General features: G+C 36.3%; 3 protein-coding genes across 3 annotated transcripts; all 3 read right to left on the minus strand.

Annotated features, from left to right (window-relative positions):
• Window positions 1–1,581: 1,581 nt before the first annotated feature.
• On the minus strand, window positions 1,582–3,248 carry LOC135138596 (odorant receptor 67a-like). The gene is made up of 8 exons (XM_064068572.1): window positions 3,241–3,248; window positions 2,966–3,188; window positions 2,690–2,920; window positions 2,457–2,560; window positions 2,309–2,410; window positions 2,156–2,258; window positions 1,947–2,105; window positions 1,582–1,596 (listed from the first exon to the last, which is right to left on the minus strand). The coding sequence occupies exons 1-8, from the start codon at window positions 3,246–3,248 to the stop codon at window positions 1,582–1,584; spliced, it is 945 nt and encodes a 314-aa protein (XP_063924642.1).
• A 4,048-nt stretch (window positions 3,249–7,296) lies between these two features.
• Window positions 7,297–9,464, minus strand: LOC135138597 (odorant receptor 85b-like). Its single transcript, XM_064068573.1, has 5 exons — window positions 9,436–9,464; window positions 7,777–8,598; window positions 7,623–7,725; window positions 7,411–7,569; window positions 7,297–7,362 (listed from the first exon to the last, which is right to left on the minus strand). Exons 1-5 carry the CDS (start codon window positions 9,462–9,464, stop codon window positions 7,303–7,305), a joined length of 1,173 nt encoding a protein of 390 aa, XP_063924643.1. The 3' UTR covers window positions 7,297–7,302.
• Window positions 9,465–12,643: 3,179 nt separating this feature from the next.
• Window positions 12,644–21,862, minus strand: LOC135138198 (fatty acid synthase-like). Its single transcript, XM_064068118.1, has 19 exons — window positions 21,799–21,862; window positions 19,776–20,266; window positions 19,523–19,726; window positions 18,512–19,474; window positions 18,008–18,463; window positions 17,729–17,958; window positions 17,317–17,677; window positions 17,016–17,273; window positions 15,961–16,960; window positions 15,783–15,913; window positions 15,575–15,731; window positions 14,881–15,527; window positions 14,677–14,832; window positions 14,377–14,628; window positions 14,180–14,333; window positions 13,770–14,125; window positions 13,410–13,716; window positions 13,101–13,364; window positions 12,644–13,051 (listed from the first exon to the last, which is right to left on the minus strand). Exons 2-19 carry the CDS (start codon window positions 20,255–20,257, stop codon window positions 12,710–12,712), a joined length of 6,720 nt encoding a protein of 2,239 aa, XP_063924188.1. The 5' UTR covers window positions 20,258–20,266; window positions 21,799–21,862; the 3' UTR covers window positions 12,644–12,709.
• Between the last annotated feature and the right edge of the window lie 739 nt (window positions 21,863–22,601).

Consider the following 22,601-nt stretch of genomic DNA (forward strand, 5'->3'; position numbering starts at 1 on the left):
CATAGATATTGTAGCCGTCTATAGAGTCGAAATTTGCGAATAAAAATAAAATAAAACCGGCTCAAACGGAGCCGACGACGGCTTGCAAGGTCTGTCACTACGGCACACGTCGCATCATACAGGGGTGTATTTAAGGCAGTTTGCACAAAATCTTAGGGTCACTGTAATCTTACTATTTTCTGTCTACGACAAACGATTTGTCACACAGCTACGAAACCGACCATCTAGAGAAAGATGGAAGTTTGAAAATGTATTTCAACAAGTGTAATAGCCGTTTGGTGCAACGCAATTGGTTCAAGCAAAGTAAAATATGACAGGAAACAAACAGTCCACGTGGACTAGTTTATAGCCGTGTTTGCTGCTAAGATGACCAGGTTTTTCGCTCCACCTACCTCCGCAACGTTGAATATACCATACCACAACTTGTGTACAGTGAACAGAGTTTCGTTTTTATTGACGAGATTGAGCTAAGAAATTAAACAGATTATATCATAACGGAAAAGATGACATTTAATATTAAATACGTCTCTGTGCAACGTGTGCCAGAGTGACATCAGAATTTGCAAGCCACCGTCGGCTCCGTTTGAACCGGTTTTATTTTATTTTTATTCGCAAATTTCGACTCTATGGACGGCTACAATATCTATGCAGGCTACTATAAACACAATTTAGCTAGGATGGCAGCAGAATAACTTCTGTCCCATGCTACCTGCCTTAAAGTGAACCTTGACGCGTTTTTCAATAAATTACAAATTAGTACAATACTAAAATAACCTTTTCCAGCAAAAAGTAGTCATCTGGTGCTTCGAGAAGAAATCTGATGATTTGCTCATTTGTTACGATTTTTGCCTTTTTTGGTTTATAAAATTCAGATTTGCGTATCAGGAACATAAAACGTTTTCCATATCTGTAACAAACGTAACTTTTGAGCAATAAGACGTAACTCAAAATGACAAATACTAACCCAGAAATGTCGATTTCTTCATGTAATTTCAAGCAAGTCTTTAACGTGGAAATTTTTGTGTATAAGCTGTTTGGCGAAAAATTTTTGCCTAATTGTGACGGGCTCCAAAACTTGCACTTTTTGAACGTGGTATGGATATAGGTCTTTTTTTTTAATGTACGATGTACTACAAACTGTGAAACTCCAACTTCAGCTGCAAGTCGGGGGGTGCTGATGTCGGGCCTTTCTTCGACGCGTTCCAAAATTTGTTCTTCAGCTTGCAGTATTTTTTCGGTCCTATCACGACCACGATCGTGAAAATGAGGCTTGAAGGTACCATGATCTCAGCGATGCTGTACGATTGATATAAATGTTCACGCACACCATAAAGCATTACCATGTCGAGGCGCTCTGAATTGGAAAAATTCACCATTGTCAAAGACGTGAAACGAACACACGCGGAAACCTACTGACCCATGACTAATCCTTATCGTGTTTTTGTACGTTCTTTATTAGTGCGCCGCATAGAAAGCCCTACAAGTGAGGGTATTCTATGGTGTGCCGCTTTGCACTGAGAGTGCAGACTACTGTTAAAATTGGCATCCAGACACGCCCCTTAAACATAAACGTGAGACGAACTAGTGGGTGAGATCCTAAGGAAAAAAGAACGTATTTGAAAAGGAATTAAAACGATTCGGCAAATTTTATTTATAGTCAATTAATACATATACTATCTAATTTAAAAAATTCCAGATTAGAGCACCTTTTAGCAACGAACTTGGCGCCAACACTGTTGTGACAAGTACACCAATTTATTCAACAACATTTGTAGTCACATGAAGGTATACAAATTAGATGCAGCACTTACTATTCATGTATTTCCATAAGTCAATTGCCTTCAAATGACACCATAGTATTCAAATAGCTATAAAACGACAATGCCGTCTTAAAAATCTAAAATCATAGAATGATATAAAAAAAAATAACATGAAAGATCTCTAACCTGTGTAAAAGTTTTCAAGTTTATTAACACTAACCCGAAGCCGCTAAAAACTATTCTTTTTTGAGAACGTGAAATAACTAGAACGATGGATTTTCGTAGTTCAGAAACGTTTGTGTCGTACCATTTTGAATTGTAAGCAGCGTTGCCAACATTTTCAGACTAAAAAAAACAATGATAGAGCACGTGTAAATATTATTCAAATCTCTTACAGCTTCTGACAGCAATTCTGCGTTGAAACAGTAAATAACTGTTTCGACAATCTCCATCAGACAGTATCCTAAACACTTGAGTTTATTTGGGAGCAAGAATTCTCTGAAACAAAATTAAGATCAAAAATTTTTCTATATAGTACCATAACCTACTTCTGTGACACTATAAATAATTGCATGCAAATGATGGCCGTCGAAACTATAACTTGGTTAAGAAAAATTGCATTCGTATAATGGTTAATTTCTTGGCAGTACCTAGAATACACTACTTTAAAACGTTACCATTTTCCTGCTAACTTACTCCATCAGAAAATTTTGGTGATCTACTATCTTTTTAACCTCTTTCTCAAACCCTGCCTTGTTCTCAATTGTCAAATTTTCAAACTTGTGCGCTAGTAGCTTGAACTGTATCACTATTGGGATACAAATGGAACAGAAAGTGAGATCAGAACCATAAATGCTGCCTATAATGACCGGAATGAGGTACCAATAGGTCAAATTAATGTAGTGAAACCATCCCTTCGGAACATATACTCTGACGGGCAGATCACCGGTTAAAATCGGTTGCAGGAAAAAATTCATTATAACCAAAAATGTAATGACAATAAAATAGCGAACAAATTTTGTAGTAGTGGTGAGAATTGCATCGCATTCTTTGCGTATATCACCACTAAATTTTTCCACTGACCAAAATTTTGAGCGCTGTTGGAGAAGATAAGCCAGTTTATGTTTCTTGAAAAACATGTTTGGGTATTTACCCAAAAGCTAAAATTTGGGGTTAGTTTAAATTTTTAAGAAAAACGTACTTACGTGAATGTACAGGAACACAGTTTGGAGATTTTCGATTGCCTCAAAGATGTTCGTGTCGTAAGTTGTCGCCACACCGGTAATTGCAAGGGTCAAGATAACCATGAAACATGAATAATTTACACAAAAATATACATATAGGAGTTTAGAGCGAGAATCTGGATGTAAACCACACACCCTTAATAATTTCAAGGAATAGTACGTAGGATCCTTATTTGGAGAAGTCCTGTAATTTTTTTTTGTATTGAATTCAAATTTTTAGTTACAAAATGACTTACACGTACATTGTACACAAAACTTGATGAAACTGGAGGAAAATGTTAGAAATGTTGTCTTATATGAGGCTGGACTATTAATTAATCATAAATCAGGCTGGTTTTAAATGAGAAATGTGGAGAGAAATTATAAAGGAAGAATAATATTAAAGTAGCGTTCATTTAACATAAGAGATAATTACAAAGTTGGAAACTTAATTATTCGTGAAGGCGGTATTTATTTCCACTTTTAAGGAATTAATGTATGTGTATGCGACACTTTTATTTTAATTACAAGGGACAGTAAGATAAATATGAACAGAACTAAAATCGAATTGTAAACAATTCAGGTACGTCGTAGACGAAGGCCGATAATTCTGGAATCGATTAAAGCTAATGCTTTCGTGTTTTCCTTCCTGCAAAGTCTGTATGTTGAGGGTCGTGGCAGATGAAATATTATTAGTAAAAATTATAAAAAAGCTAAGAACGCTTACGTCAACTAGGAAAAATAGTTTGGAAAAAGATATGTGGACAAGAGTGATTCCAATTAATTAATTAATTGTTATGTTAACGTCAAGAACTTTCTACAGGAGATGAATAAATAAATTTTGAGCGGATAATTATTGTCTTCACTGTTGCTTTGTAACTCCCAAATGTATAAAATTTTTACTATCGATTTTTGTTTTTTACTTCCCGAGCGTAAGCCTAGAAAGTATTGTAATCGATTTCGTCGGCCGACCCTCTACTTTTACGTTTTCTCGACCTTTCATGACCCCTAGAGTACGAAGAAATAACTCTTCCGTTTCCGTCTGTCTGTCCGTCTGTCTGTCTGTCGTCCCGGATTTTTATTAGACGGATATTCGCGGAAAGTACTGTGCCGATTATTTATTGTCAAATTTTGTATTTATATTAGGAAGATAATGTAGATGGTAAAACGCTAACTAAAATTTGTCTAATCATCCTCACGAATAATGTGATGGAATCACTTCAAAATTTAGTCCTGTGTTTTGCGAAGACAAACTCATTCAAATCAAACTAATATCTACGTGACATTCTTTCAATGTGTAAACATAAATAAACACTTGAGCGTCAGATTGCTGTTACCTAGTGTTGAAGGACAAGTGCTGTTAGCCATGGATTGTTTTAAGTTCAACATGGTGAGTCATCAGAATCTGACAACGGACTGTCAGTCAGTAGCGTAACATGCAGACTTCAGAAGGGGATGGTTTTTTAATTTTTTTTTTTTAAATCGCAAACAATAACACACGGAATCATAAACTTAAGTGAACTGGTCAACACACTAGCACGAAGCCGAATGAATCTATTAGGGAATAATCTAAACCCATGCGTGTTTTGTTTAGATATTAAAAGAACCGAGGGACCCTTTTCTAACGAATCTTGGATATATCTGTTGTTTTCATTTTGCAAGAATTTTAAAAAATCTCTATTTCCAAGTGTATTTTTTTAGAAAATTTAAAAGAATCTTGAGAGCCCACTGGTGTTTTGTTTTGGAACAAATTTAAAAGAACTCCCGAAGCTCCTGGCATTTAGATTCAGAACGAATTTGAAAGAATCTTAAGGGCCTCTGGTGCTTTATTTTTGAAGGATATTAAAGGAATCTTGAGTACTCTTTTCTAACATATTTTGGAAGCCCCTGCTATTATCATTTTGAAAAAGTTTAAGTAAATCTCTCATTTCCGAGTGTCTTTTTTAAGGATTAAAAAAATTCTTGAGAACCCTTCGGTGTTTTGTTTTAGAACAACTTTAAAATAACCTCGACTGCTACGGGTGTTTCAAAACGAATTTGGAAGAATATTGTGAACCTGTACTGTTTTAATTTGAAAAGATATGAAAAGAACCTAGTGATTCTTTCAAAATATATAAAGATATTGCAACAACATTGGTGACTTTTTTCTAAAGAATCTTGGATGTCCCTGCTGTTTTCATTTTGAAAGTATTCGAAAGAATCTCTTTTCCGATCGTCTTTTTTTCAAGAATTGAAAAGAATCTTAAGAGCCCGCTGTTTTCTTTTAGAACAAATTTAAACCAACCTTGGACGCTCCCGGTGTTTAGATTCAGAACGATTTTAAAAGAATCTTAAGAGCCTCTGACGCTTTAATTTCGAAGGATATTAAAAGAATCTTGAGGACTCTTTTCTAAAGAATTTCAGATGCCCCCGCTCTTATCCTTTTGAAAAAATTTAGAAGAATCTCTGGGTTCGGAGTGTCCATTTTTAAAGAACTGAAAAGAATCTTGAGTACCCACTGGTGTTTTGTTTTAGAACAACTTTAAAAGAATCGCCGAGGCTCCAGGTGTTTAGGTTCTGAAAGAATTTTGGAGCCTCTGCTGTTTTGTTTTTGAAAGATATTAAAACAATCTTAGACACTCTTTTCTAAAGAACCTTGGATACCAGTGCTGTTTTCATTTTGGAGAAATTTGAAGGAATTTGGGGTACTAAGTTAGTGTCTTTTTTATAGTATTAAAATAATCTTGGAGACTCCTAGTGTTTAAGAATAAAATTGAAAGGACTCTCGAGATTCTCGGTGTCTTTTTTAAAGACTTGAAAAGAAACTTAAGATACCTAGAATAATTTCTCTTTAAAGAATATAAAGGAAGCTTAAGAACTCACTTTAGTTTTATTTTAGAACAAACTTAAAACAACCTTGGATGCTCCCGGTTTTTAGATCCAGGACGAATTTGAAAGAATCTTAAGAAACTGGTGATATTTTTAAAGGATATTAAAATAATCTTGAGGACTATTTCGTAAAAAATTTCAAATGTCCCCACTGTTATCAATTTGAAAAAATTTGAATAAATCTTTGGTTTCCGAGTGTCCTTTTTTAAAGAAGTGAAAAGTAGGTATCGAGAGATCCCTGAGTCATTTAATTTTAAAGAATATACAAGTAGCTTCAGAACCCACTGGTGTTTTGTTTTAGAACAACTTTAAAAGAACCTTGGAGGCTCCTGATTTTTGGTTCTGAAAGAATTTTGAACTCTCTGGTGTTTTATTTTTGAATTATACTAAAAGAATCCTGGGGACTCTTTTCAAAGACGTTTTAAAGTTAACGTAAGCTTGGTAAATTTTTAACCAAAATATATTTGTTTATCGCCCAAAAACTTGCTGAAGTCATCTCAAAATTTTGGAAAATAAATCCTAACTAAAATGTACAAAATATTATGAGTTTATATTTGTGAGTTATCATCACACACGTACATTTTAAAAGTGCTTATACAGGGTGGCTCAAAACTATTAATGAATGAGTCGATTTCTTTTATTGATCAAATCAAGAATGGCTCACCCCATTTTCTTGAAAATTCTGCATTAGAATACTGTTACTATTAGTATTACACTACACCTACCCAAATTGATATACATGTCTTTACAAAAATGTCATGTCACGTCATCACAAAATTTTGAAAAGAAAACCCATTTGAAATATACGCGTAGTGCGTTTTATTTTAACATTACATACGTACCTTTATTTTAAGTTATACGGGTTCTCATAAAAAAATGATATTCGAAAAATCTAATTTTTTAATTTTTCGAAAAACTGACTATGTTTTATTGTAATATCAGGGGCAAAGGAAGTTCTGTCGAAATAACCTTCGACCAATTTTTTTAGCTTGTTTACTTGGTTGTTATAAACAGGCATGTTGTTATGGTAATTGTGGAGATTTACACAAACATGATTATCATAAATCAAAAATTATTTTTGAAAATCTGTTTCAAAGTTGAAACTGAGCGGACAAAAATAATATGTTTAATGCTTGTTTTCCATGATCGTGTGAAAGCTTTACACTCACTGGAAAGAAACAACTTTTCTTTACTTATTAAACAATTACCCACAAACTTAGATGAGTTTAAAAAATTAAAACCTCTTAAATTGGGATAGCTCTCAATAATTTCTTGAAACTTCTCAGACACGACCACAGAAAAATAAGCTAACGAATGCAAGATTAGCTTCGGTCTAACTAAATTTAAAGCGAGTGCAGCCTATATCAAGGGTTAAAATTCCAAATTCAATTGCTGACGGAGCATGTGTCTTCTTGTTTGCCGTCTTCCAAAATAGTGAAGTTGCAAAAAAATCAATCATTTAAGACAACATTGTGTAAGTAACTGTAGAACGACAGAGCTGTCTTAAAAATCTGAAAAAAGAACATCATTAATGTACTTGATAAAATTTATAGTTCTACCTGTGTGAACGTTTTTAGATTAATCCAAACAAAACCAAAACCACTGAATACGATTCTTTTTTGAGACCTCTCGATGATTAAAGTTATAGAATCTTTAACATTAGTATCGTCAGATTCGTACCACACTGAGTTATAAGCAGCATTGCCGAGATCTTCAGACTACAACACAATTATTAACACGTTTTAAGTAGGTACTATATTTTTTCATATACAGCATCGGAAACCAGTTCAGCATTGAAACAATAAATTCCAGTTTCTACAATTTCCATGAAAGAATACCCCACGCACTTAATCTTATTAGGAAGCTTGAAACCTCTGAAAACTCAAAATTACAACCTTCGTTAAAACATATTAGTGTTGTAATACTTTTGCGAAACCACAAACAACTGCACACAAATAATCCCCACCGAAAGCAAGAACTGGTTAAGAAAAATTCCATTATTAAACTTGTTGACTTGGTTGCAGTAATCAAAAAGAAAATTCTGATGATCAACTAATTCCTGCAAGTTCTTTTTAAACTTCTCCTGACTCCTTTTATCACTAATCTGAGTCTTCTCCACGTTCCATTGTTCAATTTTATGCGCCAGAAGTCTAAATTGTACAATCACAGGAACCGTAATCGCGCAGAAAAGGGCATCAGACCCATAAATGCTGGCCACGATGCAAGGAGCCAAAGGCCAAAAACCGAAATGTATGTAGTAGTACCAACCTTCTGGAATATACACACTAACTGGTAAATCTCCACCCGTCAAATACGGTTGCAGATAAAAACTGAAAACCACACACGACGTCATGAACATAAAAACATTCACAAACTTCGAGGTCTTCTTTAACATTTTTTCGTACTGTTGCTTAATTTCTGGGTCGAAATCTTCAAGTTTAAGAAACCTGGCTCGTTGTTGGAGGATGTTCGACAGGATAGATTTGCTGTAGAATAAGACGTAGTGTTTGGCCAGGATGTGGATGTAGATGAATGTACTTTGTAGACATTCTACTACCATGTTTATGTCGTTGTCACGAATACCGACGACCACACCAACACTAGCTAGTACAATGACTGCAGAAACTATTGTGCAGTTCATCCAGAAGAAAAATACCAGGAAAGGTGTGACTTTTATGTCGGGGTGGACTCCACCAGCCCGAAAAATTTTAAGGATGTAGTAAGTCGGGTCAGTTTGTTTGGTTGACCTGAAAAATAAGACCCTAAGTAAATTTGTACCTCGGTAGATATTTTATTATACATAAACATTACTCACATCTTTCTAGTGTTGCATTCCCTGTGAATTAAATCGACAGCGTAGATACGTGACGATATATAGGTTGTACGCAGCAACAATTATAAGGTTAAAAATTCAGTGTTTCAATACCAATTGGATAATTATGGGTTATTTTAAATTTTTTTGAGGTGAATATTTCAACAAAATTCTGACCATATGTGATACATGAATTATTTAAAACAAGAAAAATGTTTTAAAAAAGGCAAGGAAAATTATTTGACGGCTCATATGATTTGTTCTCAGAAGTAGTTCGTTGAGGGTGGCTTTTATATACGGAGGGGTAATTAAGTAATCAATATGCACCTCTAAATAATAGTTACGACACGATTGAAGGCGTGACAGTTGCATGCTGTTTTGTTGGCAATTACACCCAAGAAAAATAAGAATGTCGTTAGTAGGTTATTACAATTGTTCCCTTTTATTTATGACAAAGAATTAAATGTTGACACTAAACAAATTTGTGCTGATGGGTGTAATTTGCATTGCCATATAATTTAGTGTCCCTGATTAAGAAAAACTAAGATAAAATTCTAATTTCATGATTTCAAAGGTTCAGAGATCCTAGAATAAGAAAAAGTAGCTATTGCGTTTTCATTGTTCTAAAAATATCATGCTAATTAAGTTTTATTTAAAATACCGAAAATACCTAGTATTGGAATTTTGTGCATCTTGGCGAAACTGTAATAAATAAGAAAACAAGGAAAAATTTATTTATTCATTCCTTTTGGCATTACACACAAGAAAATACTTGCCGTTTTGTTGCTTACAGTGGAGCATTTTTTTTTTTAATAGAACTTAAATTATGAAACTGAAAGACTGCTGAACCATTCTACCGCAACGGAGCAATTTAACGAGTCAGTAATCGAGATCTGAATAGAAAAATTGCCAACGATTGGACGTTGTATTTCGTCAATAAAGTATCAGTCGCTCAAGACAACGAACCATATGAAAAACAAGGCAGATACAATACTGAATTGCAGTTTTGCAAAACTGATACTTCGCTTTACTCATGCGAAGAAAGAAAAACTCCCAGGTGTGGGATTCGAACCCACGCTCTCCTTCGAAAATCAGGGCTTAAAGCTGCCGTCTTAGACCACTTGGGCAACTTGACTACAATTAGTTGTCTTATTTTAAATCTGTACTTTCCTATTACGCTTAAAAGAGATGTGGGGTTAGAATTCGCATATGCGCGAACACGACCGTTTCCGAAATCGAGCAAAACGTTCAATGAAAATTAGTGGGGCTTCTATCTCAGGTCAAATGGGGCCAAACTGAGCCAGGAGCCACACTGAACTCAAACGAAAAGGTCAGGTCAACCGAGCACACATCCCAATCTAAAGGGTTAATGATCGATCGATGAAAAGTGGGGCTCCTAACACAGGTTAAATGAGGTCAAACTGAGCTAGAACCCCCATTATGTAATTAACTAATATATCTTTTCTAAAAAATGTCAACTTTAGAAGACTGTGGTAGACGGGGGTATTATCAACAAGGTCTAAGGTTTTATTTGGATGGGAGGTATTTGGTTAAGGATAGACCGTCTTTACTATTTTTTGTCAGTTCCGAGTAATTGCTGGTATATGTCAGAGAGGAGATGCTGCCGTATCACGCATGATATAAGAAAAAAATCGTAGACATGAAAGAAATAAATAAAAGAATAATAAAGTTAGAACTTCTAGTAACTAATCAAATAAAAGAAATTGGTCCAAGATTACTTCGACAGAACTTCCCTCGCTCTTGAAGTACAGTCCAACAAGTCCCGTTTTCTTGAAAAATTATACAAAATTTTTGTTTGTTGATAACCTTTGTATAGTAAAAAGAAGTGTTATAAATGACATCTCAACCACGTGCACCGCGGTAGCCCAAATTCCAAGGTGGTGTCGTCCGCAGACATACGGACAATATGAAATATAATCAAAGCAAATAGCCAACGGAAAAGAGTGTATTATTATCAGTGTATATGCTTAACTTCTATGGTTTATGTTTATACATCGAAAGAATATCACGTAGAAATTTGTTTGATTCAAAGAGATGTCTCCTCAAAACAGAGACCTATAAAATGATCAATTAACCCACAATAGAACAAGATATTTTGAATATAATTGTTATTCTTATTTGATTATAGTTACTTAAGGGCGTGGATATTCTCACATTTTCTACAAAATAAGGTTCTTAATTTGATCATTAAAAAAATTAGTCGAAAGCTATAAGTATAATCCGACAAAACCAGTTCTTTAATTCTTTTTGTGATAATCGCTGTAAAGTAAAAACCATAGGGATAAATAACACCCTTTGTCCTTCAGCACAAGGCAATAACAATCTGAAGCTCAAGTGTTTATTTATGTTTATACATCGAAAGAATGTCACGTAGAAATTAGTTTGTGTTCTCATAATAGAGGACTAAAATTATTAATTAAACCACACTAGAACAATATGTAATGCGTATTTTCCAAAAAATGGGGTAACTGAGTCGTTTTTAGTTTGACCAAAAAAAAAATTTCTGATGACGTCATGTTCTTGATTGGTTCCAAGGAAAAGGGAAACTAAAATATTGGTCGAAAGACCAAATGATTCATCGAAACATCCACGAATTACTAAGAATGAACTGAACGATATTTGACGCCTGAATCAGCCAATCCAAATAAGTATAAAAATATTTCTACTATTTCTCTGGGATCAAGCAATATTTTCTTCCTCTTTGGACTGCGGTTAGAGACATCTAACAAATCAACGTGAAACAAAACAAGACACTTGCGGAACCACCTTAAGCTCTGGTTCGATTAACGAACGAGGGTTCTAATCCTGCACCTGACATGACAATGTAGTTTATTTTTTTTTGTAATTATAATCCATAAACCAAATTAGATCACCAACATTCATAAAGCGTCATCTACTGTTTAATGGCAAAACCGTATACCAAACTGTCAGCATCCAAAACTTCTTAACCAAACAACCAACATCAAAAATTGAAAATCCCTAAAGGACCATGTACAGACAAATTAAAAAACTACCCTTCCCCCATGACGCAATCAACTTCCATGACGTCACATCTCTGATTCAACACACATCACACTTATAACGCCATACCAACGACAAAAGGTCACGTGGCTTTGACGTCAGACCTCTTTCTGTACTACTAAGGAGGAAATTTTCGCTGCGCCCTGCTTTTATTTATATTATGTACATCATCGTTTTCCGGGTTAGAACCGTGTAAATTGAGTTTTTGGGCTCAACGTTTCCCACACGTTCGTAAGTGGCATCTTCAGGAGCAGGGTTAAGAATAAGGCAAAAGAGCACGGTAACTCAGTATGTCAACCATACCAGCTACACATGGTGGGGAAAACCGTCGTGGTTGAAGCTGATTGGCCGGCTCCGGGCGGAGTGGGGGGAGATGAACGAGCATTTGCATTGAGTGCGGGCTTCCAAATATTTGACAGATAATAACCATTGTCTCGGTTGAGGTTATGTGGACATTTATGGATTTCAATAGCTTCACGGATTTTCCGGTCATAGAAATGTGGTTCTTTGGACAGAACTTGGGAATTTTCAAATAGGATGGTGTGACCGGTTGACATACTGAGTTACGGTGCTCTTTTGCTCATGAAGATGCCACTTACGAAAGTGTGCGAAACGTTGAGCCCAAAAACTCAATTTACACGGTTCCAACCCGAAAAACGATCATGTATTGATTCCGACCGTGCAAGTCTCCGAAATTATTATAATATGTATTTGATTTGATAAATTAAATTGGTAAACATACTTTTTTCCCAAATATGTTCTTTCCACTTGGTTCTAAAGTACAAAATTTCCTTCATTGTAAAAGAAATTCATTCATATTAAATAACCATCGCTACGTTGCAATTTTTACTTCATAGCGGTCAGTACTTGTTTCTTCCACAAACGTAAACTCTCCGTAAGAGGTGTAATGTAACTACTTGCTAAATAAAAAAAGGGTGTTTAAGTATGTCTTTCTTTCACGAAACAAACACGTTTACAGACAAATCGTAATAATCATACTTGAATCACTTAAATATAAGTTTGTTAATATTTTCAGCAAGCTCCGGTTGCTTAATAATGGTTGCGTGATCACCTTCCACTGTAGTTACAGATACTGGTTTTTCGCACAACTGCGATAATTGGTAATCTTCTTGTTCTTTCATCAGTGGATACCTGGCTTTGAATAAGTGTACTTTAGACTTAAGTTTCTTATTAATGCCTCTATAATTTAATATTGCTTTGAAACGCGCGTATAACGTGAAGGCACCTTGTCGATCCAATTTTTGCTTTGTAGCTTCATCCGTGGGTATCAGGGTTAAAGCAAGATTAATTCTGTCGTCAAAGTTTTCACATTTTAGAAGTTTTTCCTTAAAAGCGACTAATGAGCTGACGCTGATGGTAGCGTTTTATATTTACCTTATGGGGTATAAGTGATTCGAAGGGAACCAGAAGAGTTAAGATTTTGTACAATAGAACAGTTTGAAATTCTTCTTCATTATTTGCAGAAAAGTAATCTCTTGCTGAAGAAATTAAATAAGCAGGAGACCCTTCTATTGCAAGGACTGTACCAAGATAACCCTTTTCCTCTAGTATATGGGTTACTTCTAAACTAACAGCTGTCCCAAATGAATAACCAATCAAGCAAAAGGGAACATTTTTGGATAAATATTGTTCGATATTCTGAAAATAAATTTGATGTAAAGTTCATTTAATTTGGTAACTTACCGAGACAACGTTCTTTGAAATTTCTTGAATCGTTTCTTCAGGATTATAGTAGCTGTATTGTACTCCTTGCACATGAGCTTTCAATTTTTGTGACAATGCTTCCATAGGTTGTAACACTCCTTCAATACCCGGGAAGAAAAATACTGTGGGAGCTTCTTCGTTAACCTTTACCGCACTAGGTAACTTTAGAAGAAGCGACTGGCTAGTTCGCCTCTCAGGGATGTGTCTCAGAAGCATATTTGCTCCTTGTTCTGTTTTCTCACTGACTTTATTTTGACTACTTCTTTCTGTATCAAACGTAATCAACCTAAAATCACACTCATTACGCTGAAATATCAACGCAAACCTTGTTTTATATACTTTGCAAATGTTATACTCCTCATATCTTGCGCTGTTAGATAAATTTCAAAATCTTTCTCTAAAATTTGTACTATTTCGGTACCCATCATAGAATCCATTCCAAGCTCAGCCAACGTCGCGTGTGGACTTACGGTTTTGATGTCTTTTAAACCCAGAATGTGGGCAACTGTTTCGACAACACTGTCACTACCATAACTTCTATTAAATTTCTCAGCTACCACCATACTCGCAACGACGGCGTTATCTTGCCTCAAAAACGTGTCTAAAACTTTGAAACAACTCGATATTTTTTGTTGTAATGTGCCACCGATCACAAGTTCTTTGTTTTCCTTTTGAAGTTTGGCAACCAAGCCAACCTGTAAAGAGTAGTTTCCTAAATGAGTGGTTTTAGTAGAAGTAGTGGCACACACCTCTCCAATTGCTCCCCACTGAATAGCAAGGGCTGGAAAACCGTCCCGTTTTCGCTTTTCGCAAATCCTCTCCATAATGGAGTTAGCCATGCCGTAGTTACTTTGACCGGCATTTCCTCGTCCACAGGAAACTGAAGAAAATACTACAAAATATCTGAAGAAGAAAGTCAACAGTTGGGCTTTTTTCAAAAACTGACCTTAAAGTTGGACATAAGTTTCTTGTAGCTTGGTCTAAATGCATTGTGGCTTGCGCTTTAGGCGCTAAAGAGGCGAGGAAAGTTTTTTTCGTCTGGGTTTCTAGAAGTCCGTCTTTGAGTTCGACTCCTAAATTGAAAATAGCATCTATAGGTCCCATTTTAGATGATTCGTTTATTAAATCTGTGCAGCCTTGGTGGTTGGTAACATCTGCAGTGGAAATGCGAACGTCGACCCCGTAGGACTTCCAAATTCTAAATTTGTTTATATAGAAAATGACTGTATTTATAGTTAAGTCCTACCCTAGTCTTTGCGTTTGGTACCCGGTTCGTACTCCCGATCTTGAAACTAGAACCACTTTGGTAGCTCCTCTCATAATTAACCAGTCACACAACTCCATGCCAATTCCGCCTAAACCACCAATAATAATGTAACAGTATCTTACGTCGCAGCCAAATCTATAAAAAAAAGGTATACTGGGTGTTCTATGCAAGATTTATCATCACCTTGGAGTAACCAGAAATTTCGTTGTTTCGGGAACAACGGATCTGTCTTTTTCCTCATCTCGAATCTTCACTAAGACCTTTCCTATGTGTTTACCGGTCATCATAAATCTGTAAGACTTTTCTACTTCTGTAGGCTGAAATACCACCCTAGGTAGAGGTTTAATAAATCCTGTCGTGAGACCATCGTTCAGAGCTTTAGCAATCTTCTCCTTATTCTCTCTAGAACTTAGGAAAACTTGATCTAACATTATTCCAGAAAAGTGTGCCTGTTTTTCCATGACCAAAAGCTGAAGAGAGGTATTATTAGACAAATCAAACTTTCCGATTTCCATAAACCGGCCACCACGTGCTAAACATCGAATGGAAGCTTTAAGCTTATCGTCACTGAGAGAATTCAACACAATATCGACTCCCTGTCCTTCTGTTTCTGTTTTAATCATATCTTCGAAAGACGTATCATGTGAATTGCCGATGTGATTACTTGGAATATGTGGGTAGTGTTTCCTCAAATACGTTTTTTTATCTTCAGTGCCAACTGTTACATAGATATCACATTTATAGTGAGTGCAAATATTTAGAGCTGCTAGTCCAATACCACCAGTTGCGGAGTGTATAAGAATCGAGTTGCCAGGTTTCAATTTGTGGACCTTAAAAGCCAAAATTGAATCGGAAAATTTACGTTGATTTAATTTACCACTAGAAGAGCATACAAAACTGTACAATAGACAACAGGAATTGTAGCTGCTTCTTCGAGACTCCACGCATCAGGTACTTCCCATAGGAAAGTACAGTCGGCTGCAAGGTAAGTAGACAATGCTCCGGTGCCCACTATACCCATTAGTCGACGTCCACTGTAATTTCGAGCTGTACATATTTTGCTTACAATGTGTGTTGAAAGATACCTTAAATCTCGTCCAGAGAACTCAAAACCTAACACACAATCTTGTTTCAATCGATCGGTTGTCAAAGTTTCCAAACTGACGCGTCCTAGGGCTGCCATAATGTCTTTGAAATTGACCGCTGAATAATAAGTCTACAAAAAATACTCATGGAGGTTTCTAGACTGCTTGGATTACCTACTTTGATCAAAATTTTGTCTTTTGGTAAAGGCGTTTCTTCTCTTAAGGTACCTTCGAGCCATTTGAAACTGGAAATGTCTCCTATGTTCATCACATTGGCGTAACAATATTGACATTCAACTTCAGGTGTTTGTTCTAACCGTAGATGTCGATAAGTACCCCAATTCTTATTTTTGTATATGTTTACAGCCAAATTTTTTCTGACTTGGTCCTGATAAAATTCACTGTTTGGGTCAAACTTTGGAGCTTCGTCCATTAAAAAGAAACACTTGAGCTTGTGTCCATTTGGTTCGCGTCTGATGCAATTTATTAGCCCTAATACACCTTCAGGTTGTTCGTCTACAGAGTAGACTACTATATTGGAACCATCTTTCAAAGATTTTTGGACTTCAGGCAACCAGTTTAGGTCGTTTGAACAAACAGGAATGAATGTCGTCTCGACAAAATTTTCATTTTTCTTTAACAAGATTAATTTTTCGTTAGATGTAGTGTATTCTGTGACGATTTCCAAGTTTTCGTCAAGTTCTGGTGCACTGCTGAGTTCTTCTCTCGTCAAAACAAACCCGTTTTTCTGGAGAGAAGTCAAAAGTTGTTTTAGATTTGGTCGTTGTAGAAGCTTGGTACCAATAATGAGGAGGATCTTACTTTGATGCGTGAGAGTAATATCTTCCACTTTTACACCCGGAATATCTTCCAAAGGAATTTTAGAAGGGATAGTAAGATCAGGAGAAATCACCGGAATGTCGTCCAAAGCATCACACACAAATTTGAGTAAATACTCTGAACACGAATCTGTGAACTCGTCAACGATTTCTACAGCTTTAAAGTGAGTTTCTAAGCTGTTCTCCAAAATGATTTGAACGTTAACTCGGATGGCTGTAGCCACATCCAAAACGGAAGAGTTAGAAACGAAGATGTGCTTTTCTAAAACAGGCTCCAGTTTGGGTTTCTTTTTGAAAATAGATTTAGCTTGCAGTCCAGAAACTTGAATACCGCCTGAGCTGATTTGTAAAACACGATTAAGTTGAGCGATGGTTCTACAATTGGTTTACTTACGTGACTATGTCGCAGTCCTTATGAACGTACACAGGTAGAATAGGTTCTTCTGCTTCTAGCTTAGTAACGCCTCGTAGATGTTGTTCAGGGTCTATAACAATTTTTTTGATACCAACAGGAACATATAGTAATCTAGTGTCTTCCCGGAGGATTCTCATTTGAAGCATGGTATCTATAAAGGTGCCCCAGTTCTCTGTCCACTTAAGGAAACCAACAGAAGCCTCACTGTTACATTTCTGAATACCTTTAAAGAGACCACTGCAAGAATACATTAAATACTCGTGCCTAGCTTAGTACTTGCCTGTAGTTGTAACCGCGCAAGGTTAATTCTCTGTAAACTTCATCCTGTTCTAAAATCTGGGTAGAATCTGTATCGTCCCAAGTGTGTGGTTTAAGATCTACCCAGTGTGTAGTCACATCTTCAACAGCTCGAATGCGTCCAGTAACAACAACAGAATTTTTTTCAAAAATTTCGAAATTTCCACTACCTCTTTGGATCATCACGAGAAGTTTCAAAAAACCGCTTTTAGGCATTATGATGGCCCTCTTGAATTTACAGTCTTCAAAAACTACTGCCAGATCGTTTGTTAGTAGTCGTCTACTTTGGGCGAAAGTGTGCCAAACAAGATATAAGTATTCAGCAGCGGGGATAAAGTTGCGGCCTGAAATATCTAGTTTTAGAAATCTGTGTTATCTTCAAACTGCATAACGACCGTCAATAATATGTCCAGCTATGTATTTATACTCATTCTCCAAAAATGAAATGTTATACTCCATTTGTTCACTATCGGTTGCTCTGAACTCACTAAATTTGTAGATATACCAGCTTTTTCTGTGGTCCCATTGTACTAAAGGTGAGATCATGGGGGTGTTTCTGCTGACTGGAAATTCAGTTGGAGGGTATAGCCTGTGCAATTGAGGAATGTGGCCCTTTTCGTACAATCTACAATATTATGTATAAAATTCCTGTTGTATGTATGTATAAAGAGTACCTTCCCAGAATATTAAGAAAATTAACCCTGTTCCCTTCTACCAAAAGAACATCTATGTTGTTCAAATGCGAGTCCGATACGTTCAAAACGAAAGAATTTTTCGGTAGCTTGGTAAAATTATTGTAATCAAACGAGTCACCTTTTAAATTTTTGCGTCGTGTTTTACTGATGCTCTTTAACATAGTTTCAAAGTAAACATCTGGATTAGTTGAACTGCTGACTTCTAAAGCTGCTGAAACTGTTTCTTGTAAATTAGTAACTTGATAATAGTATGCATTCACAAGTCTTCCGTGATAACTGCCATAAACTGCTGTCGGATGTAATTCCAAACTCTTTATAATGTCTATTATACCAATCTGTAAACAAATTGAGCCCCAAATTTCTTCCTTTTTCGTACGACGCTCTAAAATCTCTTCAAATGTTTTCATTTTTTCTTGTGACAGTATTTTGTTGATCCTTCAACAATAGTATTAACGGAGTGTCTAAAAGTGGTGCTAAATTTACCTTGAAATTGTGTCCCTAAAAACTGGAAATCCCATAAAATATGACCCGAGTAGCGCGAAACTGTCAATAATCTCGCCAAAAACTAGATACAGTGGTGAGATCCGAGAATTCCAGAATTTCGACGAAGTTGCTATGGAACCACTTTTGGATAAAATCGTGTAACCTCTGTAAAGGTGGTTGCGGATATTGTTTTTAAAAATTTGGTGGAACAGTGCCACATGTTCGCAATCCAGACTTAAATTCTCTAGCATGTTTTGGACGGCTGTCTCAGAACGTCCACTTACACACACCAGTCTGGGAATATCGTCATCAGGTAAACCATAATTCGTTTTTCCTTTCCCAAATCTCTGCACAATCGCATGTCCATTGTTGCCACCAAAACCAAAATTATTTATTCCAACTATGGCTTCTTCACCTTCTAGTTCAGTAGCTTCGGTTACTACTTTCATCCTTCCTTCTTCGAATCCCTTCATTCCCTTTTTAACACGTTTCAAGTTAATATTAGGCGTGATGTACCCTGTTTCCATAGCAAACAGTACTTTGATGAGAGAACAAATACCAGACGCTGGTTCAGTGTGACCAATACTCGACTTCACCGAACCCACCAGAAGCTGCTTTTGTCTTTTCCGAGCCAACGCCGAATCTATGGCTTCCACTTCCTGCGGATCACCCACCTGAGTACCAGTGCCATGTGCCTCCAAAAAGCTCAAATCAGAAGGGTGGACGTTGCTGTCTTCGTAGATTTCCGTCATAAGTTTGAGCTGGGCTAACGTCGAAGGAAACGTAATTCCTTGGTCTTTAAAACCATCACCATTCACTTTAGTGTTGATAATTTTTGCGTAAATCCGTCTAGAGTTTTTAGCCTTTTGCAGAAATACGCAAGCGATAGTTTCACTTCGAACGTAACCACTGGCATCTTGATCGAAAACTTTACATTTACCGTCGCTGCTTAACACACCTAAGCTATAATTGTCTAGTTAAAGTGGTGTAATTCTAGTGTGAAAGACAAACCGAAAAAATTGGAGAGAAATGCCAGGATGGAGTAACAAATTGGTGCCGCCCACCAAAGCGTAGTCACATTGTCCGCTTCTAATGGCTTTGAAAGCGGCGTCAAGGGCATTGAAAGAACTACTGCAAGCAGTATCTGAGTTGAAAACGGGACTTTTCACCTTCAAGTAGTAGCTGATTCTTCTAGATATTAAAGATCGAAGGTATCTGAAACGTACAAATTAAACAACTATGTTTATCACAGTCGAATTGTTACCCCGTTATGGCAAAACTTTGTTGTTGAGTTACATTAACGTAAGTGTCGACTTCCATGTCCGACCACGAAGTACTAATGAACACTCCAGTTCTGGTTCCTTCCAGTTCTACCGGATTTATTCCTGCATCCATAATAGCTTCTATTGCAGTTTCCATGAGGACTCTCATCATGGGATCCATGATATCGGCTTGACGATGATGTACCCCAAAATATCCAGCATCATATCGATCGACGTCGGGAATTTTGGCTGTTCTTTTAGGGATCTCTGGATGCCGAACGTTCCATCGTCTCAAATCGTCACTAACCATTTCAATTTTGTTGAATAAGTTGTTCTTAAAGATTTGGAGATTGTTTGACTCGGGAAGACGCCCCGACATGCCCGAAATAACCACTTCGTCTCCGGGGGCAGGATTGGATAACCATTGTCCATATAGGTAGTTAGGGTCGTCGGAATCTCGCTTTGGTACTTCGTAGTTAGCCATTTTAAATAGCTGTTAAAAATTGTATGTTGGTTACAGGTAGTGAAAATATTATATTTAAGCACAGTTAGTTATTAGCCGGTGCTGCACCAACTGAGCCAATAAGTCATTGGAATAAGTTGTTTTATAAAATTTAAATGGCATTTACCAAGCAAAATTTTCAGGTGACGCCATCAAGTTGTTTTTGGGGATGATCAGAAAAATTTTTGTTAACGAGTTCTTTTGCGATCTTTGTTTTATCATCTTATGTAAATAGTGTCTAACCAATTAAAAAAAAAAACTAATGTCAAAAACTCGTCGGGGCCACGACTAAAGCATCACACTGATAAGCAACGTGCAAAAACACGTCGTGTGTTCGGTTAACGTCTTTGACAACGGTGAATTTTTCCAATTCAAAGCGTGTCGACATGGTAATGTTTTATGGTGTGGTTGATGGAAACGCCAGGTTGGCTTATCTCATCTGCGTGGACATTTACATTAATAGTACAACATCTCAAAGAATACTGCAAGCTGAAGAACAAATTTTCTAACGCGTTGAAGAACATTCCGACGTCAGTACCCTCCGACTTGCAGCTGAAGTTGGAGTTTCACAGTCTGTAGCGCGTCGTACATTAAAACAACAAGGCCTACGTCCATGCCACATTCAAAAAGTGCAAGCTTTGTAGCCCCCTGATTTTCCACGTCGTGTAATTTACTGCGTATAGTTGTTACAGCTATATCGTGAACACCCTAACTTTTGCATTCTATTTACGGATGAAGCAGGATTCACTCGCAATGTTGTTTTCAACAGCCACAACACCCATATTTGGTGCGATGAAAATCCATACGGTAGTCAAGAAGTGCGATTTCAACGAACTAACCAGTGGGTCGGAAGAAACGACCCAGTAGCTTCGCCTCCGCGTTCACCCGATCTCAACGCGTGTGATTTTTGTCTGTGAGGTTGGATGAAGCAGTTAGTTTATGGAAATCAACAGTGTCCAGAAACTATTGAAGAACTGCAACAACGGGTGGAAGTGGCAGCCGCTACAGTTCGTGGAACTTCAGGAGTTTTTTTACGAATCTGTGTAAACACGTTGCAACGTGCTGAAGCCTGTATTGCTAGTCAAGGACAACAATTTCAACATTTATTGTAAAAAGGTAGTAGCATTCTAAGTTGCTCTTATTATTGTTCTAATAAACAATGTGGAATGGTTGTGCCAATGACTTGAAGTGTGACAAAAAATCGGTCCTTCTCAGGACCACCATTTGTTTCGAATAATCTTTAGCTGTGGGTTTGGCCTCATTCAACTTTTAATTTGTTTTTGCTATAATTCCACATTACTACGGTACGTATGCCGCGGTTACAATCATTGCAGCTTGTAGATACATACAAATTTTTCAAGATTGTCGTTGTAATTGGAAAATATGTGTAAATATTTTAAAAGTTCTTAAAAATTATCTGAACCATCTTAATTCTATTTAATAATAAGTTTCTATGTTTACACTATCAATGAAGTAAAGATGAAGTTCATTTAAAAGTTTATTCAATATAAAAATAAACTTACCGCTGGTCTCAGAATTTATACACTACACTGGCTTTCATAAACAACCGACGGTTTTGTTTGTCATTTCTACATATATATACCCGGAAATTAGAGGGAGTGGACGAAAAAGGATACAATGTTCCACCGGTGTAACTAGTAGGGGAGACTGGAGCTGCAAGTAGGTAGCAACTTAGCAAACCACTAAAATTTTATTACAACCAACTTAAGAAAATCTATACCTACTGCTAAATATTTAAGAAAGAAAACAAAAATGAAACAAACAAGGCTATCATGAAACCACAATAAAATGGAAAAATGGAAAAAATTAAAATACAATGGATAAAGTCTATATGAGCAAAACAGCTGCAATAATATAATTCTTCAAAAAATTTTGACTTCCGTGTAAGACATTTTGGCAAAATTGTCCAAATCGTGATTTTCTGTGAAAATCGTTACACGACTTTTTAAATGTTATACTATTATTTTACATTGCATTTCGACAGCACAAAATTAAAAGAAAACAGCATTCTTCATTATTATGGAAACGCGTGACTTGTTCCCGTCTACTTACCTTCCTCTATTTCAGACTTGTTTGTTTCCTGTTTAAACCTGAAACGAAAAGTGCTACTTTGTTTTCATTGATTGTCCAGTTGCATTATAAAATAAGGCATTGTATTCATTGATTCATTCCATTCTATGCAAAAAAAATCACGTGAAGTCATTTCAATACAAAATGAAAAAACAAAACAAATATACATTGTTTAATATTCATCGAAATATTAAAGGATGACAACATTATTGATGTCATTGGGCGATGCCTAAGT

The sequence above is a fragment of the Zophobas morio genome, unplaced genomic scaffold (genome assembly GCF_036711695.1).
Source record: "Zophobas morio isolate AGI-343-1 ecotype UQ-CSIRO unplaced genomic scaffold, CSIRO_AGI_Zmor_V1 ptg000030l, whole genome shotgun sequence".
Classification (NCBI taxonomy): domain Eukaryota; kingdom Metazoa; phylum Arthropoda; class Insecta; order Coleoptera; family Tenebrionidae; genus Zophobas; species Zophobas morio.

Bases quoted from the DNA above. Each gene is read 5' to 3' on its own strand.
- LOC135138596 (XM_064068572.1), bottom strand. The intron at 2,411-2,456 runs GTAAGTTAGCAG...AGTGTATTCTAG, and splicing joins CACCAAAATTTTCTGATGGA to GTACTGCCAAGAAATTAACC. The intron at 2,259-2,308 runs GTAGGTTATGGT...ATTTTGTTTCAG, and splicing joins TTATTTATAGTGTCACAGAA to AGAATTCTTGCTCCCAAATA.
- LOC135138597 (XM_064068573.1), bottom strand. From the start codon at position 9,464: ATGCTCCACTGTAAGCAACAAAACGGCAA. The intron at 8,599-9,435 runs GTATTTTCTTGT...CTTATTTTTCAG, and splicing joins TGTAAGCAACAAAACGGCAA to GTCAACCAAACAAACTGACC. The intron at 7,570-7,622 runs GTATATGAAAAA...ATTGTGTTGTAG, and splicing joins CTGAACTGGTTTCCGATGCT to TCTGAAGATCTCGGCAATGC.
- LOC135138198 (XM_064068118.1), bottom strand. From the start codon at position 20,257: ATGGCTAACTACGAAGTACCAAAGCGAGATTCCGACGACCCTAACTAC. The intron at 17,959-18,007 runs GTACTCTTTATA...ATAATATTGTAG, and splicing joins TTTCTTAATATTCTGGGAAG to ATTGTACGAAAAGGGCCACA. The intron at 14,629-14,676 runs GTAGGACTTAAC...AAACAAATTTAG, and splicing joins TACCAAACGCAAAGACTAGG to AATTTGGAAGTCCTACGGGG.